Source organism: Cydia splendana, chromosome 6, assembly GCF_910591565.1.
Source record: "Cydia splendana chromosome 6, ilCydSple1.2, whole genome shotgun sequence".
NCBI lineage: Eukaryota > Metazoa > Arthropoda > Insecta > Lepidoptera > Tortricidae > Cydia > Cydia splendana.
In genome coordinates, this window is record NC_085965.1 from 21,649,807 (window position 1) to 21,667,668 (window position 17,862).

The 17,862-nt window shown below is 36.7% G+C and overlaps 1 protein-coding gene and 1 long non-coding RNA gene across 2 annotated transcripts in view; one reads left to right on the forward strand and one right to left on the reverse strand.

Moving 5' to 3' along the window:
• Positions 1-17,862, reverse strand: part of LOC134791807 (uncharacterized) — a 97,682-nt gene that overhangs the window by 30,632 nt on the left and 49,188 nt on the right. The window lies entirely within an intron of this gene.
• Positions 5,937-17,187, forward strand: LOC134791521 (probable 3-hydroxyisobutyrate dehydrogenase, mitochondrial). The gene is made up of 6 exons (XM_063762569.1): positions 5,937-6,135; positions 12,408-12,590; positions 12,990-13,107; positions 16,014-16,224; positions 16,491-16,647; positions 17,011-17,187. Exons 1-6 carry the CDS (start codon positions 5,998-6,000, stop codon positions 17,164-17,166), a joined length of 963 nt encoding a protein of 320 aa, XP_063618639.1. The 5' UTR covers positions 5,937-5,997; the 3' UTR covers positions 17,167-17,187.

Consider the following 17,862-nt stretch of genomic DNA (forward strand, 5'->3'; position numbering starts at 1 on the left):
AAACAAAAAAGAAAACAAAAAAAATTTTTTTTTTTGAAAATTAACTATGCCATTTAGTTCTTATAAACGTACTTAACTATACCCCGAAGTTAACGGAATTCAATAAAAACACGGTGTATAGTAAATTAAAGAAAAACAATACGAAATTTATGTGTAAAAAAATACAAAAAGTTATAATATCCCAGCATACAATTACTGGGGATCGAACCCAGACCCTCTGTGCAAACAGAAAAAGCGAACGTTTACAAACTGAGCCAAATAGTTCTTAGATGGGTTGACGAAATTTAGCTACTCCTTCTCAAATTAAAATTAGTTAAAATTAAATATCTAAATACCGCCTAAACCAGCGATAATTTTTTTCTGCATTTTTTGCTATTAACTCTGTAAACATGTTTCAAAAAGAAAAAAGTCTTATGATATCGATACGACTATTTGTTTAGGCGCCAGGTATCACGACTCCGCCATTTTTAAAAATTTCCAAAAACCGGATTGACAAAAAAAAATTATTTAGTCATAAAATTCGGTCACAAAATTTCACGAGAATCGGTTAAGAATTGCGACCTGTAGAGGAGAACATCCGGACATACGAAAGCAAAATGCCCGAGTCAAAACGTAGACCTTCGCTTCGCTTCGGTCAAAAAACAGAATAAAATAAATATTTAACCATACAACAAACGTGATGTTTTTGCCGTTTTTTGCGTAATGGTAGGGAACCCTTCGTGCGCGAGTGCGACTCGCACTTTGCCGGTTTTTTCTATTAGATCGAGTTTTAGTTGTCCCCATCAACCCTATATCGACTGGCGGGTACTTGTTAAATCCACGATTTTGGAGTTAATTGCCTCGTGAAAGTTAGAATGACATAGAATAACATTGCATGAGGTCTTGGTAGCTTAACTGGCAGAGCGCTGGAGTATCGATCCAGAGCCCATGAGTTCAAGTGTCAGCCAAGACAGTAATTTTTCCACTTTTAAATTTCTTCTAAGCTTAATAGCATCGTTGGCAGACGTTTCCGCTTGAGAAAATTAGTTTAATAATAATGCAGGTCCTGTAAAAGCGATTAAATAATACTAAAAACGTCACTGTTCGACTTCATAATGTTATTCGACATATATTTACTTATAGTAACTTTCACAATGTCCTCGCACTTTTTAAACGTGATACCCAATTGCACCCGTCAAAAATAAGATAAGATAAGATTTATAGTCAATACGTTTATGATGAGTTAGCGTTAGTCTTCGTATATCCTTCATAATGCAAAATTTAGTTCTCAAGTAATCTACAGTTTCAGCACTCTGTCTCCACAACTTCTGAGTTTCAAGTAACAAGCAATTCATAGTACCACGTCACATACAACCTATGTAAGTAGCTCGCTCGAAGTTACCACATACCTGTCGATATTCTGTACATAACAATATCTAATGAACAAGTTAGACAGATGTCTTGGACAGAATAGTTCGGAGTTTGAACACCTAGTCCTAAAACCCCTATCGTTGTGGTTAGACCGGGAGTTGCTTTTAATTAAATTAGTTTTCTGATGCAGGTTTGTGGGTGCGTGTAACTTAGGAGCTATTCAAACTAAAATTGTTAAAAAGTGTGTTAATTTTCCGTACCTACCTTAAACCCCAAGGTATGTTCATGTCTTTTACAAAGCTTTACCTATGGTTTTAAACTATCGTGTTCACGGATGTTAAATTTGCATATTGTTCAAATCTTCATTTTTCAAGTGTCGGAAAACTTTTATCTTTTTCGAGAGGATTTTTACATAGGTACAAATCCATTTGTCTTAAACATACCGTAAAATGGGGTGAGTAGGGTCAAAACTGAAATTCAAACCTCGATAACATTTTATTTTTACATATGAAAACTGAATGGTGTATATATAATAAGTGTTCCGGACGTTTGTATTATAGTTTTTATTTTATTTTGGGTAGTTCCATTTCATAACTTTGACGATAAAGAGGAAAACCCACCTCACCCCGTAGTGCCTCGTATTTGGGGTGAGAGGGGTTTTCATACAAAGGTGATTTTGGAAGATTGTTGGATCGATTTTTTTTTATTATGCGTATTACTATAGCTCCATTTTAAATTGGAATACATTATTTTTGTAGCAGTAGCTTTGAAATCCCTTCTCACCCCCCTCTAAAACCTTCTCTCCCCATTCATAACCCACCTCTCCCCGCGAAACCTACTCACCCCGTTTTACGGTATCTAGAGGATTACCGCCGCTCTACATAGCCGCTCTGTCTGACTAGGTTGCGAGTCCATACTTCAAGTCGCGCTAGATGTGTGGAGTCGCGCGCGAGAACTCAACTCATGCAAGACCGCCGGATGTCACTTATTGCCTTTCAAGCGCGTCTTATTATTACATACTTTTGCGATTTTCATACATTCATGGCGGCAGAGTATTTTGATCACCGGTGTGGAAAGTAGGTACGCCTCAATCAGTAGGCTGTCTTCACATTGGATGTGGGTCAGGAAGCCGCTCATGTGTGCGAGCAGAACATCACTATATTAGTGCATAGCGCTTGCTCGTTTACTCATGGAACATGCGGATCCCCATCAGTATTTATAATAATCAAGTAAATCGTAAGTCTAGCTCCCGGGCTACCCTCAGTTCCGATAAAGCGGTGCACTATTAGAAGCGCCTCCGGTGCCGCGATAAACTGCTTAGCTTCGCCGTAACTTGCAATCGGTTCTGAAATTAGTTCACCATACAAGCTTAGATAGGTATTACCTATTCTCTTTCCATAATTTGCCTCCCACGGGAGTTAAATTTTCCTAAAGGAATTTTATGTTTGCGTTTTAATCGCCTACTGTTTCAGGCATAATTTTCTCTCACTCATGTTTACCTTGTTAGAATATGGCCATTATGATGATATTGATGACTTAAAAATGGGACCATAATAACTCCACATTGTCATAGTTTCCATTAATCTTTACGGTTTTTAATTTACGCTTTGGTTACAGTTTCTTCAACTGTTGTCCCCAAATTCCGTAAAAATCAAGATAGATAACATTCGACTCGCTACTGCAGAAGCATTGCTGTTGCAGCTTTAAGGTGACATTAAGATGGCAACTGCAGCTGCGAACGTCACTCATTTCACCAAGGAATTTGACAGATATAGCGAGAGCATCTACGCCGCCGCAGTAATGTCGCAACAGTAACGCAGCTGCCGTCGCCATCTAAACGTCACCTTTACGACCTGGCCACGACATTGCGCGACTGGCTTCGGCTAAGGCGACAACCATAGGTTGGAGCTAGACACAGCGATCGGACCTTTCGTTCCTATGGTTTTCGCCTTAGCCGAAGCCAGTCGCGCAATGTCGTGGCCAGGCCGTTATCCATCGCATCGGCGCGTAACAACTCGTTGTCCCTAGTTGATTGAATTTGTTCCGGCCATCAGGGCCGCGTATTTTTTCACGTGTATACATGCCCTGTTGATTCCATGGCTATACTAACAACTTAACTGACCATCGGTGGACCCTATGTCCTCGCAGTAAGGTTCAAATTGTGTCAATGTGTATGAGTACTTGCCTTGTTTTGACATGTTCTGTTTGCAACGCGACCTGGAGCAATTTAAGTGTAGGATGGAAACAGTTTAAAAAACTGGGTTGACTAAATTGGTGAATTTGATACCGGTATATTTTATTGTTAGGGTTCCGTACCCAAAGGGTAAAACGGGACCCTATTACTAAGACTTCGCTGTCCGTCCGTCCGTCCGTCCGTCTGTCACCAGGCTGTATCTCACGAACCGTGATAGCTAGACAGTTGAAATTTTCACAGATGATGTATTTCTGTTGCCGCTATAACAACAAATACTAAAAACAGAATAAAATAAAGATTTAAATGGGGCTCCCATACAACAAACGTGATTTTTGACCAAAGTTAAGCAACGTCGGGAGTGGTCAGTACTTGGATGGGTGACCGTTTTTTTTTTTTGCATTATGGTACGGAACCCTTCGTGCGCGAGTCCGACTCGCACTTGCCCGGTTTTTTTAGAGTTTCGTAGCCGGAATTATGAGAATGGATGAGTTTCACGCGTTATTATTTCATCCTGGTAGGACGCACGTGACCTTTCTGATGAAAAGCCACATAATATATGCGTACTATAGTACAGTCAAGTCTAAAAATATGGGTGCCCACATCTTACTCAAAATATGTCCCATAGCTCTTATGTCAGTGAATTAAGAACTATGGGACATATATGTTTGAGTAAGTTGTATGCACCCATATTTTTACACTTGATTGTACCTAGGGGGATGTGGGGCAGCTTGGTACACCTTACGGTTAGATCAATACTGTAGTCGAGAACGCCTGGTCATATTTAATTGCAATAGCGACTAATAAGTACTGATACTGATAAGTTACATATACGGGCCATTTCTCTAACTAGTAGACTAGAAATGTAGTGCATCATTATTTTCCATCGCATTTTCACGGAAACGTACGAACGTGTCTTCCTATTTCAGTCAGTCTCGGTACAAAAAGTACTGAGGTTGACTGAAGAAGCATGACAAATCCGAACGTTTCCGAGAAAATACGACGGAAAACAATGCACTACATCTGTAATATTATTAGTGTGTTGTCATGGAAACCCATACAATTTGACAATTTACAGACTAATAATGTTAGCCTAATGCCGTTCGAGAAATGAGCCCCTAATATTTGCGTTAAAATGGTTAGAAAGATATAAATAAAGTGCATACCTATGTCAGTGCCAAACTGGTGGTAGCCACACTGCACGTAACTACATGCATTTATTTTTTAGGTTACCATTTTGACATTAAATAGGTATCATCTCCTTAGCAACCCACCTACCTGAGTGTTATCACAATTCTTATCATTTCACGATTTGAATACGATCAAAACGTGGCAGCCTTGACTGTGCCCATATCTTTATCTTTAAATAAACATAGCCACAGTAAATCGCTTCCTAACAGTAGGTTAGTGAGAACATAAACATAAATCCCGTACAAAAATATGGTTAATAAATAAATAAAAATACCACTCGCAACCAACCCCAATGGGGTTTGTGTTGTCTTTACACATTGGTAATTGGAAAGTCTTAGAAAAAAATGTTAAGTTTGTGGCTGCTGCACCTTAGCCTACAGAATAGTGCATAATTGTTTCCATCGTATATTTTCGGAAACGTTTGTATTTATCATGCTACCTCAGGCAACCTCAGTACTATTTGTACCGAGACTTACTGAAATAGCAAGACACGTTTGTACGTTTCAGTGAAAAAACGATGGAAAATAATTATGCATTACATCTGTACTGCATATTAAAGTTTACTGCGCATGGGCTTGTTTTGCTAGCCGGTATCAGCATGGCGTTCAAATACTTACATCACACGTTAATTAGTATATTGTTATAATTTATTTTTTAACATTTTCCGGGGTTTCTACCACCAAAATAATTTTGCGTATTTTAAGCTATAAGTATTCCTAATTAACTTATTTACTATTATTTATTTATTTACGGTAGTAATGCCAGATGTATAAAAACAAACACTGTTTTATACTTTGTAGACCTATAAATTGTAGTATGATAATAGAACTAAGGTACGCGGCGCTAAAACTGACTCAAATTCTACCGTATTAACGCATACATTTGAATAACTTTTCATATTACTCGTACTCAAACACCTATTTGTCAAAACAGGATTAACAAACAGTTAAAACTAAGCATAATAAATATTTGTTCTTAAGCATATTATTTAACAATTCAAATAGAAATATTAAAAACTACTAAAGACCGAGCTGATAACTCGATAACGTTATCACATCCCAACTCAATCAGCATAAGTACAAACATAGCCTCATTCAATAATCAACCTTATCAGAACCGTTCAACTTACAAATTTAAACAAAATCTCTTTTACAATAAGTCTAAATTGTCGATATAATCCGGTATCCGAACGTCATTCAAACGAAGTTGAATCAGTCGCATTGCGCCGGCGCCTCAGTACGACCGCGTTTAATTAAAGATTCAAAATGGCGGCCCGGCCCATTCTTACCACCAGTTTGTCGAGTTTCTCGAGGCGCGCTTACAGTTCCAAGGCGGACAAAAATGTGGCGTTTCTTGGCCTCGGAAATATGGGAGGTTTTATGGCCGCGAATTTGGTCAAAAAGGTACGTTTTTGTGTAATGTTATTGTAATTTATTCATGGTATTTGGCCCCATCATGACTATGTATGTCAATAAGATTTTGTTTGTCAAAACTTTGTATTTAAATTAATTTAGTGTCGGATTTTAATAGAAAAAAAAATCCATATAGAATGCCAAGACAAGTACCTTGTAAAATATGGGTTGAATCACTTTAATAATGTTGTAAATAATTAATAAGAAATTAGACAAAGACAATTAAATTTTCGATGATATATAACAATGACTTGTCAAAAATAAATAAATTGTTTTTTAAAAACCGAACAAACATTTAATGATATCTAGCATAATTATTTTGATATAAAGTTAGAAAAAGCGAAAACAACGACGTTTTTGTCTATTGTTTTGCCGCTAACCGGTGTCACCGGTATGATTGGTATTCAAAAACCGACTTTATTTTTATAGTAGCACGAGCGTTTCTGATACTCATTTCAACTGTCTTGCTGTTAGGATTTTGGAATTGATTTGGAAAAGTAGATTTCTTTAATGGTATTAGACTCATTACATTACATATAAACGTGCTAAATACTTTCCAAATTATTCCATTCATTTAGTAGGTACGATCTACGAAGAACATTTTTAGTAACACACATTTTCATTTATAGTAAACATAGTAGGAGTTCATGGTATACCTTCGCCGTCGATATGAAGCGTTTTGGAGGTGTGGCAAGACATATGTAATATTAAATTAAAATTTTTCTTCATACAACTTAAATGCTATAGGTACAGGTGCCTGTCTTATATGAGGAGTCTTTTCAAAAGGGCTAATTTGTCTATAGATACCATACAAAAATATGCTCTTTTGAAAAGACACTCCTCATTTGATGCCTCACAAATAGAGATGGGTCGCGGGTATTTACCCAATTTACCCACCCAGGTAAATACCCGGTAAATACCCATCTACCCGGAATTTACCCGTATCTACCCAAATGGACGGGTAGATTCATTTCTTGTTGCACATGTCGATTTGTGTTAAAGTGGAGATATAAACCGAGTTAATGGCTGTAATTATTGTGTGTCATTTAAAATGAAATGGTTTAGTTGCAGTTGCAGTTGTAACTACGGAATTTTTAGTACAATTTTGATAAATATTAAAAAAAGGCCGTCATAAGAGTATTTTTTTTAGACTTTTGTAAATTATCGTACTTATACGTTGATAATACACATTCCAACTTCGGTCGGCGGGGGGTGTGGTTGGGGGGAGGGGGGCAAAAGTGAACTTTTTCATATTTCTTGGAATCTGTCATTAATATCGAAAAGTGTTGTATGTACAACCTAAAGTAGACATAATTTTCTACAAAAAAAGTTATATACATTTTTGTCCTAAAACTAACTGTGTTTGACTTATAAGCTTCACAAGTTGGGATACTGCACAATTCTTTTTTATTATCATTCATAAGTATTCTTTATTTTAATCTTTCTAATGTATATTAAAAGCATTTTAAAACATTCCCGGAAGCCAGGGAATGATTTACACGATTTTTATAATTGGACTGATATATGTTAAAATCGAACTTCACCTCATAGCAACCTTTTCGTAATTAGTTTGAACATACATTTTATGTAACATTATAAAAAAATACTTAAATTAATCTTATTTATACTCACATACCATTAAACACATCAAATTTAGAAGAAATACGAAAATACCCGCGTATTTACCCGCGGGTAGGTAAATATCGGGTATTTACCGGGTAAATACCCGCTCTCGGGTATTTACCCGGGTAGTTACCCATCTCTACTCACAAACATAGAGGGCCGATTCTATTCTAACAATGTGTCACGGTTTTGATCTTGTTTTCACACGACCTTGAAGATCACTCACGCTTATTGATACATGCGAAATGAAGTGAAGGTGGTTTGAGAGATGAGCACCAATCACAAGCCGATCGTCAAAATCGTAACAAAACAAGATCAATACCATAACAAATCACAAAATCAGAATTAGGCTCAATGATCGATCGCCATCTTGAAAAACTATCTTGAATGTCACTAACTGCCGTATTCGAACTTCAAGATATTCACAAGAGACGACACGTACTAGATACTTTATAGTTTAGATATCAACTAGTTCTCTTTCGCAGCGCAGTTCGGGCAACCAATGTCACTTTTACGTTAGATAGAGTAAGATATCTATTAGATGTGAATTGGATCTCTAAGTCATATCCTGTGGAAATCGTTCAACAGTATCTCCAGAATCGCGCAAATGTCAAATTTGACAGGTTAGATCTTAAACATATCGTTATCGTATCTTGGTGACGTCTAAAAGATGTCTAATAGATGTCTATTTCAAAATCCGAATCGGGCCCTAAGACTATTAAACAGAAACTGCTTACATTACCTACTGCATATTCCTGATTGACCCTACTATATACGTACCTGCAGTCAGTAGGTAACAGAGGGCCTACCTCGTACCACGTTCGAGTCGTTCGAGGTGCTGCCTCTCTGTCGCACTTGTAAATTCGTACGTAAGTGTGACAGGGAGGCAACACGTCGAACGTGGTTCGCGGTAGGCCCTCTGTTACCGTAGCCCGGTAGGCCCTCAGGAGCGGGCCACTCTTATTATCTTAACAACAAAGTTGTGTTTAGATCATTTTGATCACCTCGGCCGTTCAACTACTGCAACTGGCTGTACCTATCTCTAATTACTTTGCCTTATCATAACGCTATCACTGAGATTTATACATAACTTTACATAGTAACATTTGTAATGAATTAAATACATTTGATAGGGCGAATAAATAAGGGCGATCCACACAACGTGTTTGATATAGTGGGCGTGGTGCGCCGCCATTATATAATATAAATAGAATTATGTAGATTTATATGTCGGATCGCGTGCGTAAATACGTAAGATAGGGAAAATATGTTTTTGTAGTTTGAACACGTTGTTTTGATGGGCAAAATCATGTTGATGATGAGCAAACTCGAATTCATATTTTTTAAAACAACAACACTACAAAGTTAAAGTATTTATAAACTGAGGTACATGAGCAACTATATCTACATACGAGTATACATAAATTGACGGTATTTATATTGAAACAACTATATCTTCATATTAATAAATTGACGGTGAGTGAAGACACCGGTTCGAAGCCACACTTGTTCAAATACGTAGCTGTTCGGCAGTGCCAAGGTTATTGAAATTAATCGTGTATGGGTACAACTGCCGTATTCGAACTTCAAGATATTCACAAGAGACGACACGTACTAGATCCATTCTAGATACGTTATAGTTTAGATATCAACTAGTTCTCTTTTGCAGCGCAATTCGGGCAACCAATGTCACTTTTACGTTAGATAGAGTAAGATATCTATTAGATGTGAATTGGATCTCTAAGTCATATCCTGTAGAAATCGTTCAACAGTATCTCCAGAATCGCGCAAATGTCAAATTTGACAGGTTAGATCTTAAACATATCGTTATCGTATCTTGGCGATGTCTAAAAGATGTCTAATAGATGTTTATTTCAAAATCCGAATCAGGCCCCAAGTAACTGAATATCTTAGCAACCAATCAACTGTATTCAATTAATTTATTTAATATGGGCGTGGTTAAAAGTCCAAGTACCCCCTAAGTTTACGGATTCCAGGACTTTTATGATGAAAATTATAGCTTGATTTGATTGCTTGTTTAAATTAATTATCTCTTTTTGTTTGTCAATAAGTAATGATAGAAATTCGTGTATATTTAATAACAAACATCTAATCTAAGCAATTTAATCTGAAAATTTATCAAAATGGGAATTGCATACAAATAAACCGTTTTTGTGCTCTTGAGTGTATCAGTAAGATAAATTTATTTAGATACACAATATTATATGTTAAAGCAGGGTACATTTCCGTATAATGATACAATACATAGGTAACGGCAACGATACGAGATAGCAAAAACATGAGCCCTGTAACCGAGTACAACCGCAAACTATCGTCTATCTTACTTTCACGGTTAGCTAAACAATTGGGCATCGGCTCGGCTTGGACTTTCTTGTACTGGTTTCTAGTAGATTAATTACTTCTCGGCACAGAGCACTCAAGAGGGAAGTATACTACGTACTCCATACAAAAAGAGAAAATGTTTTTCCACTTTTAAATATTTTCCATTCTCCATAATTTTTAGTACGTTATTGACACAATGAAAAACTAGGTTCCTTGTTTCAAAATTTGCAATAGAAAAATATTTTTTAAAGCGAACCCTATAGACCTAGAATATATTATGCTGAAGCGATCGACATCAATATCAAAGTGATTTGTTAAGATTTAGTTAGTGGAAACCGTTTTCTCCCGAAATGGTACTTGTATGAAAAAAGTAGGTACCTATTGTCGGTAGCTATTCTTCCCTTTTAAAGACGATGGAGTTATTCCACATTGACGTTCCTATTATACCTACTCATTTAGTATGGAAGTGAATAAGTAAGACCTCGAAGCCAATTTTGATTTTACAATTTGTTATCAATCCAATCACCAAGACGATCGTCAAAGTTATATCAAATCAAGATCAAAACTATAACAAATTGTTAAATGATAATCAGCCTCTTGGGCTACAAAGCCAAAACGATTGACATCTCATTTAAAAAAACATCATCTTTGAGTTTGTAGCTACCTACTTACTTTACATAAATGTGCCAGACACACATTCCTAGATTAGGTAGGTACCTACTAAATTCACTATCATGGCCTAATCTGCACTTTCTGTCGTCACCTGTAGTCAAGTAAAAATGTTTATATAATTTTTGAGCAAACGAAGTCTTTATTAACTAATTTGTGGAAATCAAAAAGATTGGTGTCTTTAATACCTACACATCAATCTTTTTGATTGCATACCAAGATTTTTCTTTATCACCATCTCAAATATTTTCATTTCAATTCCCACTAAGTTTAATATAAAAGTAACAGCGCCATTTAAAACGAAAAGCGGCGTAATGGCGCGGAGGTTTTACGAAATTTCAAATTAAAATCGTTTCAATTCATGCAAAAAATATGCTAAAATATGGAGATGGATACATTTTAGACAGGGGTCGGATTGGTCACGTTACTTAGCTTCCTTTTGTCATGTTTTTTTAACAAAGAAGATATTGAGCTCGTCTGACTTTGCATTTACATATATTTTTAACCGACTTCCAAAAAGGAGGAGTAATCAATTCGACCGTATTTTTTTATATTTTTTTGTATGTATGTTACCCCAGAACTGCGTCATTTCTGAACCGATTAGGATATTTTTTTGATTGAATGTATAATAATATAGTCCCAAATTGGTCCCGTTTTTTGAAAACCTAGTTCTGATGATGGGATCCATGAGGAATCTAGGGAACTCCTCAAATCTTATAGGGATACATAATTATAGTGATTTTTAGTATTTTCATCCAAAACAGTTCCATTTCATGAAGTGGAACTGCGGATGACCAGAACGGGATTCTTTAACAACGGATATTTCTCTGGAATTATACTTAATTTTATTCCTTTATGAAGTCGGTTAAACTTTTTTAATGATACTTTTTTCGTATTTATACATTTGAAACACCATTACGCTTTGATTAAATACGTATTGGTAAAATTATTTTCCACAAAATGAGGCTACAAGAAAATTTTATAAACGGATTATACGGTAATATTCTGCGCTTAAATTTTTTCATTAAAACAGTAAATTATATTTTCAATAAAATACCTTACTGAAAAGATAAACGACGATTATTAAATTAAACAGATGTTACATCGTTTATTTCGGTTATTTGAGGTTTTGCGCGCATTAATAAGTAATAATGGGAAGTAATAAGTAATAATAGATAAAGGATGGACTCCTATATAATTATGCCCCAATGCTGGACACAGGCAGTGTCAGGCAGCTTTAGAAGGATGGGCACACGCTATCATCATTGGATCTTAATATATATCTTCTTCTTCTTCCTCCTTCCTTTAGTCTCAGTTCTATCTGGGTTCGGGCCTGCTTGTAAGGCGGCGGAGCTAGGACGCTCTATCCTGGGTTGTCACAGGGGTTAGGTTCTGGGCTTTCATCTCCCTCTTGATATTGGACCACCATGTGTCGGGAGGTCTTTCTCTTTTTTTTTATTAGCCTACTTTGGTGTCCCACTGCTGGCTGGGTAAAGGCCTCCCTTCGCTTTCTCCACTCGATCCTGTCATCAGCATTTTCCCACTATTTGGGATAGAATGCGTCCAAGTCATCCCGCCATCCCCTTTTCGGCCTACCTACCTCTTCTTAATTTTCTTTTAAATTTCAGGGCTTCAATGTGACTGGCTATGACCCATCAAAGGAGACCCTGACAGCGGCAGAAAAGAACGGCGTTAAAGGAGCCAGCTCTATCGCCGCGGCTGTTGAGAGCGCCGACGCGGTCGTCTCCATCTTGCCAAGCAATAAAGTGGTACTGGATGCTTATCTTGGCAAGGATGGTGTTGTCAAACATGTAAGTTTCCTTTTCTAATTATATAGCCTTCCTTTTTCAATTTTGGATTGTAGTGCATTCCCATTACCAGGGAGGGTTTGGGATTATACTGAGCAACTTTTACTACGGGACCAACACCGAAATCGCGAAAAAACAATTTGGCTGTTTCATACATTTTGGTTGGTCCATTCTCGATGAGAGGGTAAAAGAAATTTTTGTTGTTTGATTCCTAGAAGAACATTAATGTTCTTTTAAGATGTCATGTACAATCATTTGAAAAACTTAATTCCATACCATCTCCTCGAGGCTGTTACTTATATAGGTTTGAACCATACTTTTCCATAAGTGCATTATAATATCATAATATGTCTAAATTGAAAATTGTTTCCAATTTTCAAAGTATTGTAATTTTCCTTTCAGGCCCAAAAAGGCGCGCTGCTAATCGACTCAAGCACAGTGGACCCGAACGTGCCTAAAGAGATCTTCCCCGTCGCCATCGAAAATGGCGTCGGCTTCATTGATGCCCCGGTCTCAGGAGGTAAGTAATGGCTTCTTAAGCCAGTTGAGGGTAAATGAAAATATTACATGATCAAATAATGTAGGTTAAAGTCAGGGGCCTATTTCACCAAGTACGACAATTGTCAAAACATGACAGACCTCTGTTTCACCACACCGACATTTATCAGTGACATATGTCGAGTGACAATTGACAAGTGACAGGTGACAGGTGACAATTTCATAAATTGTTTTGTATAGAATTTCATATAAACATGACAGGTATTTCGGTACAATTGTCCATCTTAAATTTAATGACAATTATTTTGTGAAACAAGGGTAATTTTTACTAGTCGATATATTTGTCAATTCTTGACGAGAGATCGTTAATTGCTTTCAATGTGCCGTGTTGTCATCACTAACATGATATTGATTGAGATCCCAACCCCATCTAATGCAGCGTATACCTACATTATTTGTTGACAAGGCGTGAAAGCATTATTTTTTTGTTACTTTTAAGTTATTTTTTCTGCAAATGCAAAGTGCAGTGACGTCAAAGTAGAAATCTATTCGTACCTACTTTATAATATATTGCCTTGTATAAGAATATCACCTCTGTTGCTTTCGCGGAGATTCATTTTCTAACCAAAACCCTAACTTTATCGTTAGTGCCCAACTTCGCCCAAGTAAATCATTAAAAAAACAATACCTAAACATACCTAACTAATCGCTACCGGTCCCCAACCTAATCAAAACTATTACTGAAACTTATTCCAAATCCAAATCCTAAATGGTGAAGTACTAAACGCCTTCGTAGGCAACAATTACTATTTATAGTGTTATTATGATTTCATGCTTGTTAAGAAGAATTTAAAAGCGATTAAAAGCGATTTTTATTTGTACCCTAAAGGCGAATTTAGGGTACAAAGTTTTGCCAACGTTTGCCAATAACGGGGTTTGCTAACAACGAAAACACTACAATTGTCACCTAAGCCTGACACAGCTCCGATTTCATGTCAAGAATTACCGACAAATTGACAAACATGTCGACTTATAAAAACTACTCTTGTTTCACCAAATCATTGTCATTAAATGAAAGATTGACAATTGTAACTAAATGCCTGTCAAGTTTATAAGCACTTCTATACAAAAACAGTTTACGAAATTGTCAATTGTCATCTGTCACTTGATAATTGTCACTCGACATATGTCACTGACAAATGTCGGCTTGGTGAAATAGGGGCCAGGTCGTGCAGTGACAGGTGGTTTTGTATTTGGTTGGTTAATCAATAAATATTATAACTACCCAAAAAACCTTCTGTATGTACCTAGTATGTACTATTATTTATTCTGTGGTGTAGGCGAGTCATGGAGAGGTGAACTGTTGGGTGAATTGCATCATAATTCAACTGTAAGTTTTATCTTTGGATGTGATAAGATCGAATACTTAATACATGATGCAATCTATAATTAAATATATTGAAGCAATGAACTTTTAATATGTGTATTGGCGTTCTGCGTAGTTATCAGCAATAGACAAAGGACTCACTACGGAAATAAATAAAAAAACCGGGCCAGTGCGAGTCGGACTAGCGCATGAAGGATTCTGTAGGTACCATTACGTTAAAAACAGCAAATAAATCACGTTTGTTGTGTAGGAGCCCCAATTAAATATTTATTTTATTCTGTTTTTAATATTTGTTGTTATAGCGGCAACAGAAATACATCATCTGTAAAAATTTCAACTGTCTAGCTATCACGGTTAATGAGATACAGCCTGGTGACAGACAGACCGACAGACAGACAGACAGACGGACAGAGGAGTCTTAGTAATAGGGTCCCGTTTTTACCCTTTGGGTACCCCTAAAAAGAATACCAACCCTGTTTGTGAATATTATGTAATGGAAAACGTGTAGGATAAACCAATATGATCATATTAACAAAACAAATGATAAGATAAATGTATAAACGTCACTTAACACAAATATGACAGGTATCATGACGGAAGGCATCAAATGTTATCAAAGTAGGTATGTTTTATCTAAATCATTCATTATTTGATTTAGCACAACTCAGCTGGAAAACAACATTTTATCATTGACAAGATTTAATGTTTTTCGTACCTATACTAAAATCACAGTAGTTTTATTTCCCATAGCTGTATGATTTTTCTGCCTGTCTTTAAAGATTCGGTAGTTTTAAAAAAATAGCATAAAAAATAAGAGCTACCAATAAAATCTATAAAATGGTTAAAATGGTACCTACGTCAAACAAACCAAATGGCGGACGATATCTGTAATTTACTACGGTAAACATGTAACATTAATTTTCTTAAAATTTTAAGTATATGAAAAACATTTATTGTAACACTCGCGAGCAGAATTAAGATTTAAACTCGAGTCAGTCTACCCGTCTGCCCTTCGGGCATCAGGTTCCGCGAAATGAGAGCCAATAGTTTACTTAATCTTGTTAACAATATTGAACATACTTCCCCTATTTCACTATATAGGTAAATACTATAGTTGCGATGATCAAGTTTTATTGTAATAAGGTTTATTATTCTACCCAATAAAACACAAAACAGACCTCATTTTTTGCGTACTTGTATTTTAAGTTTTGAAGTGAACGATTTAGTAATTTTACTGTCATGCTACATCTTACATTAAACATCTATTTAAAGTAGTACCACCAGTTCGTAATGTTTAATTTAGTTTAAATAAATTTAAACATAGACTTATATCGACTGGGATATATCTGGACCTTGATTAACTTTTGTATTGTTTTCGAGCTCCCGATATTTCGACTCAGTGACGCATCTTGTTTACGGGTTACTGATGATAGCGGGTGGGCACCCCCCGTTTATATACCGGTCGATATAACTTTAGTGAAACTAACCGTGGATCATTAAAAACTGTTAAATTTAAACATGATGTTACAATCGCTTCTCAGGTGTGATGGGCGCTCAGAACGCCACCCTGGCCTTCATGTCCGGCGGCCGCAAGGGCGACTTTGACCGCTCCCTTCCCCTTCTCCAGGCCATGGGTGCCAAGCAGTTCCACTGCGGAGACGTAGGCGCTGGCCAGGTGGCCAAGCTGGCCAATAACATGCTCATGGGCATCACCGGCATGGCCACTGCCGAGTGCATGAACATGGGTATCAAGTGAGTTTATCTTTTTCATTATTTTAACGTGACCAACAAGGAGACGTTTTCCATTCGTATGGTAGGAGCAATACAGGAGGTCATTGTGGAAATCCTTGTCAAGCACACAGACAAGAGCGACCTTTCTGCTTGAGGTCGTAGGTGCCTAGCAGTTCCACTGTGACGTCGTCGGTGCTGGCCAGGTGACTATGGATAAAGGCTGCTACATTGAATTTTAACTTTGAAATTGAATTTCAAAAAACACTAATTGTTTACTTCTCTTCCAGAATGGGTCTGGACCCCAAGGTCCTGTTGGATGTCCTGAACAACTCCTCCGCGCGATCATGGTCCACTGAAGTATACTGCCCCGTGCCCGGTCTAGTGCCCACCGCACCATCCAGCAGAAATTATGATGGCGGCTTCAAAAATGAGCTCATGGTTAAGGTTAGTAGTATGCCATACTTAAATAGGACTTAGCAAGGTAATGCGATGGTGGTTCACTAAAGACGTATATCTATTTGGTATCGTGCGTGTCCCCGTCTGCCAAGAGAAACTTGGTTCTAGACCGAAATTATGGTTAAAGTCAGATATGTAGAGAGATCCTTTTAATTGTAATAGACTTATATCTATGACTATGTACTTATATAATTAATTGACAAAACATTTACATATGGATACCCTACCCTACTGATACGTATAAAACTTGCAGTCTCTGAATAGATAGATCAGTACAATTGGTGTCAAGAGCGATTTTAAGAGCAAACGTGACTTTTTCATTTAGATTGAGGTGTTATCTCATTTTTGCAGGACTTGGAGCTGGCTAGCGGCATGGCCCTTGGCATCAGATCACCCATCCCCCTGGGCGCGGTAGCCACCCAGCTGTACCGCATCGTGCAATCCCGTGGCTACGGACAAAAGGACTTCTCTTACGTTTACCAGCTGCTCAAAGAAGACAAGAAGTAGAATAAACTGATTTAAGATTAATATTGTTTAATTAACTTGAATGCACGTCAGTCGTCAGTCTTCAAAATCATTTCCTAGCATTTAAATAAAAACCGGCCAAGTACGAGTCGAACTCGCGCACGAAGGGTTCCGCACCATTGCGCAAAAAAACGGCAAAAAATCACGTTTGATGTATGGGAGCTAGGGTGGTTCACGTTTGTATGGGAAAAATTCAAACTCTAGCTAAAAGAAGCGGCACCCCCTCATTTTGTTACACTTGTTATGTTGACAAAATACGCCAAGTTTTGTAATCTTATCTTCACTACAAGGGGGTGCTCAAACACTTTGAAATTTTTCAAAGTTGTATGAAATCCAAAAAAATCTAGTTATTATTTTTTAGATGTTTATGTAAGTAGTAGTTTTCACATTATTTGAAAGTGTGATTTAAAAGTTATTAAGTAAAAAAACATTTTTATTTTTATTTTTTATAATTTTTTTAGGTGAAATCCAAAAAATCTTACTTTTGAAAAATTATAAAAATAGAAATAAAAATGTTTTTATACTTCAAAACTTATAAATCACATGTGCAAATAGTGTGGAACCAGATACTTAAATAAAATTCTGAATAATAAATACTTTTTTTTTTGGAATTCATACAACTTTGAAAAATTTCAAAGTGGTTGAGCACCCCCTTGTAGTTGAGATAAAATTACGAAA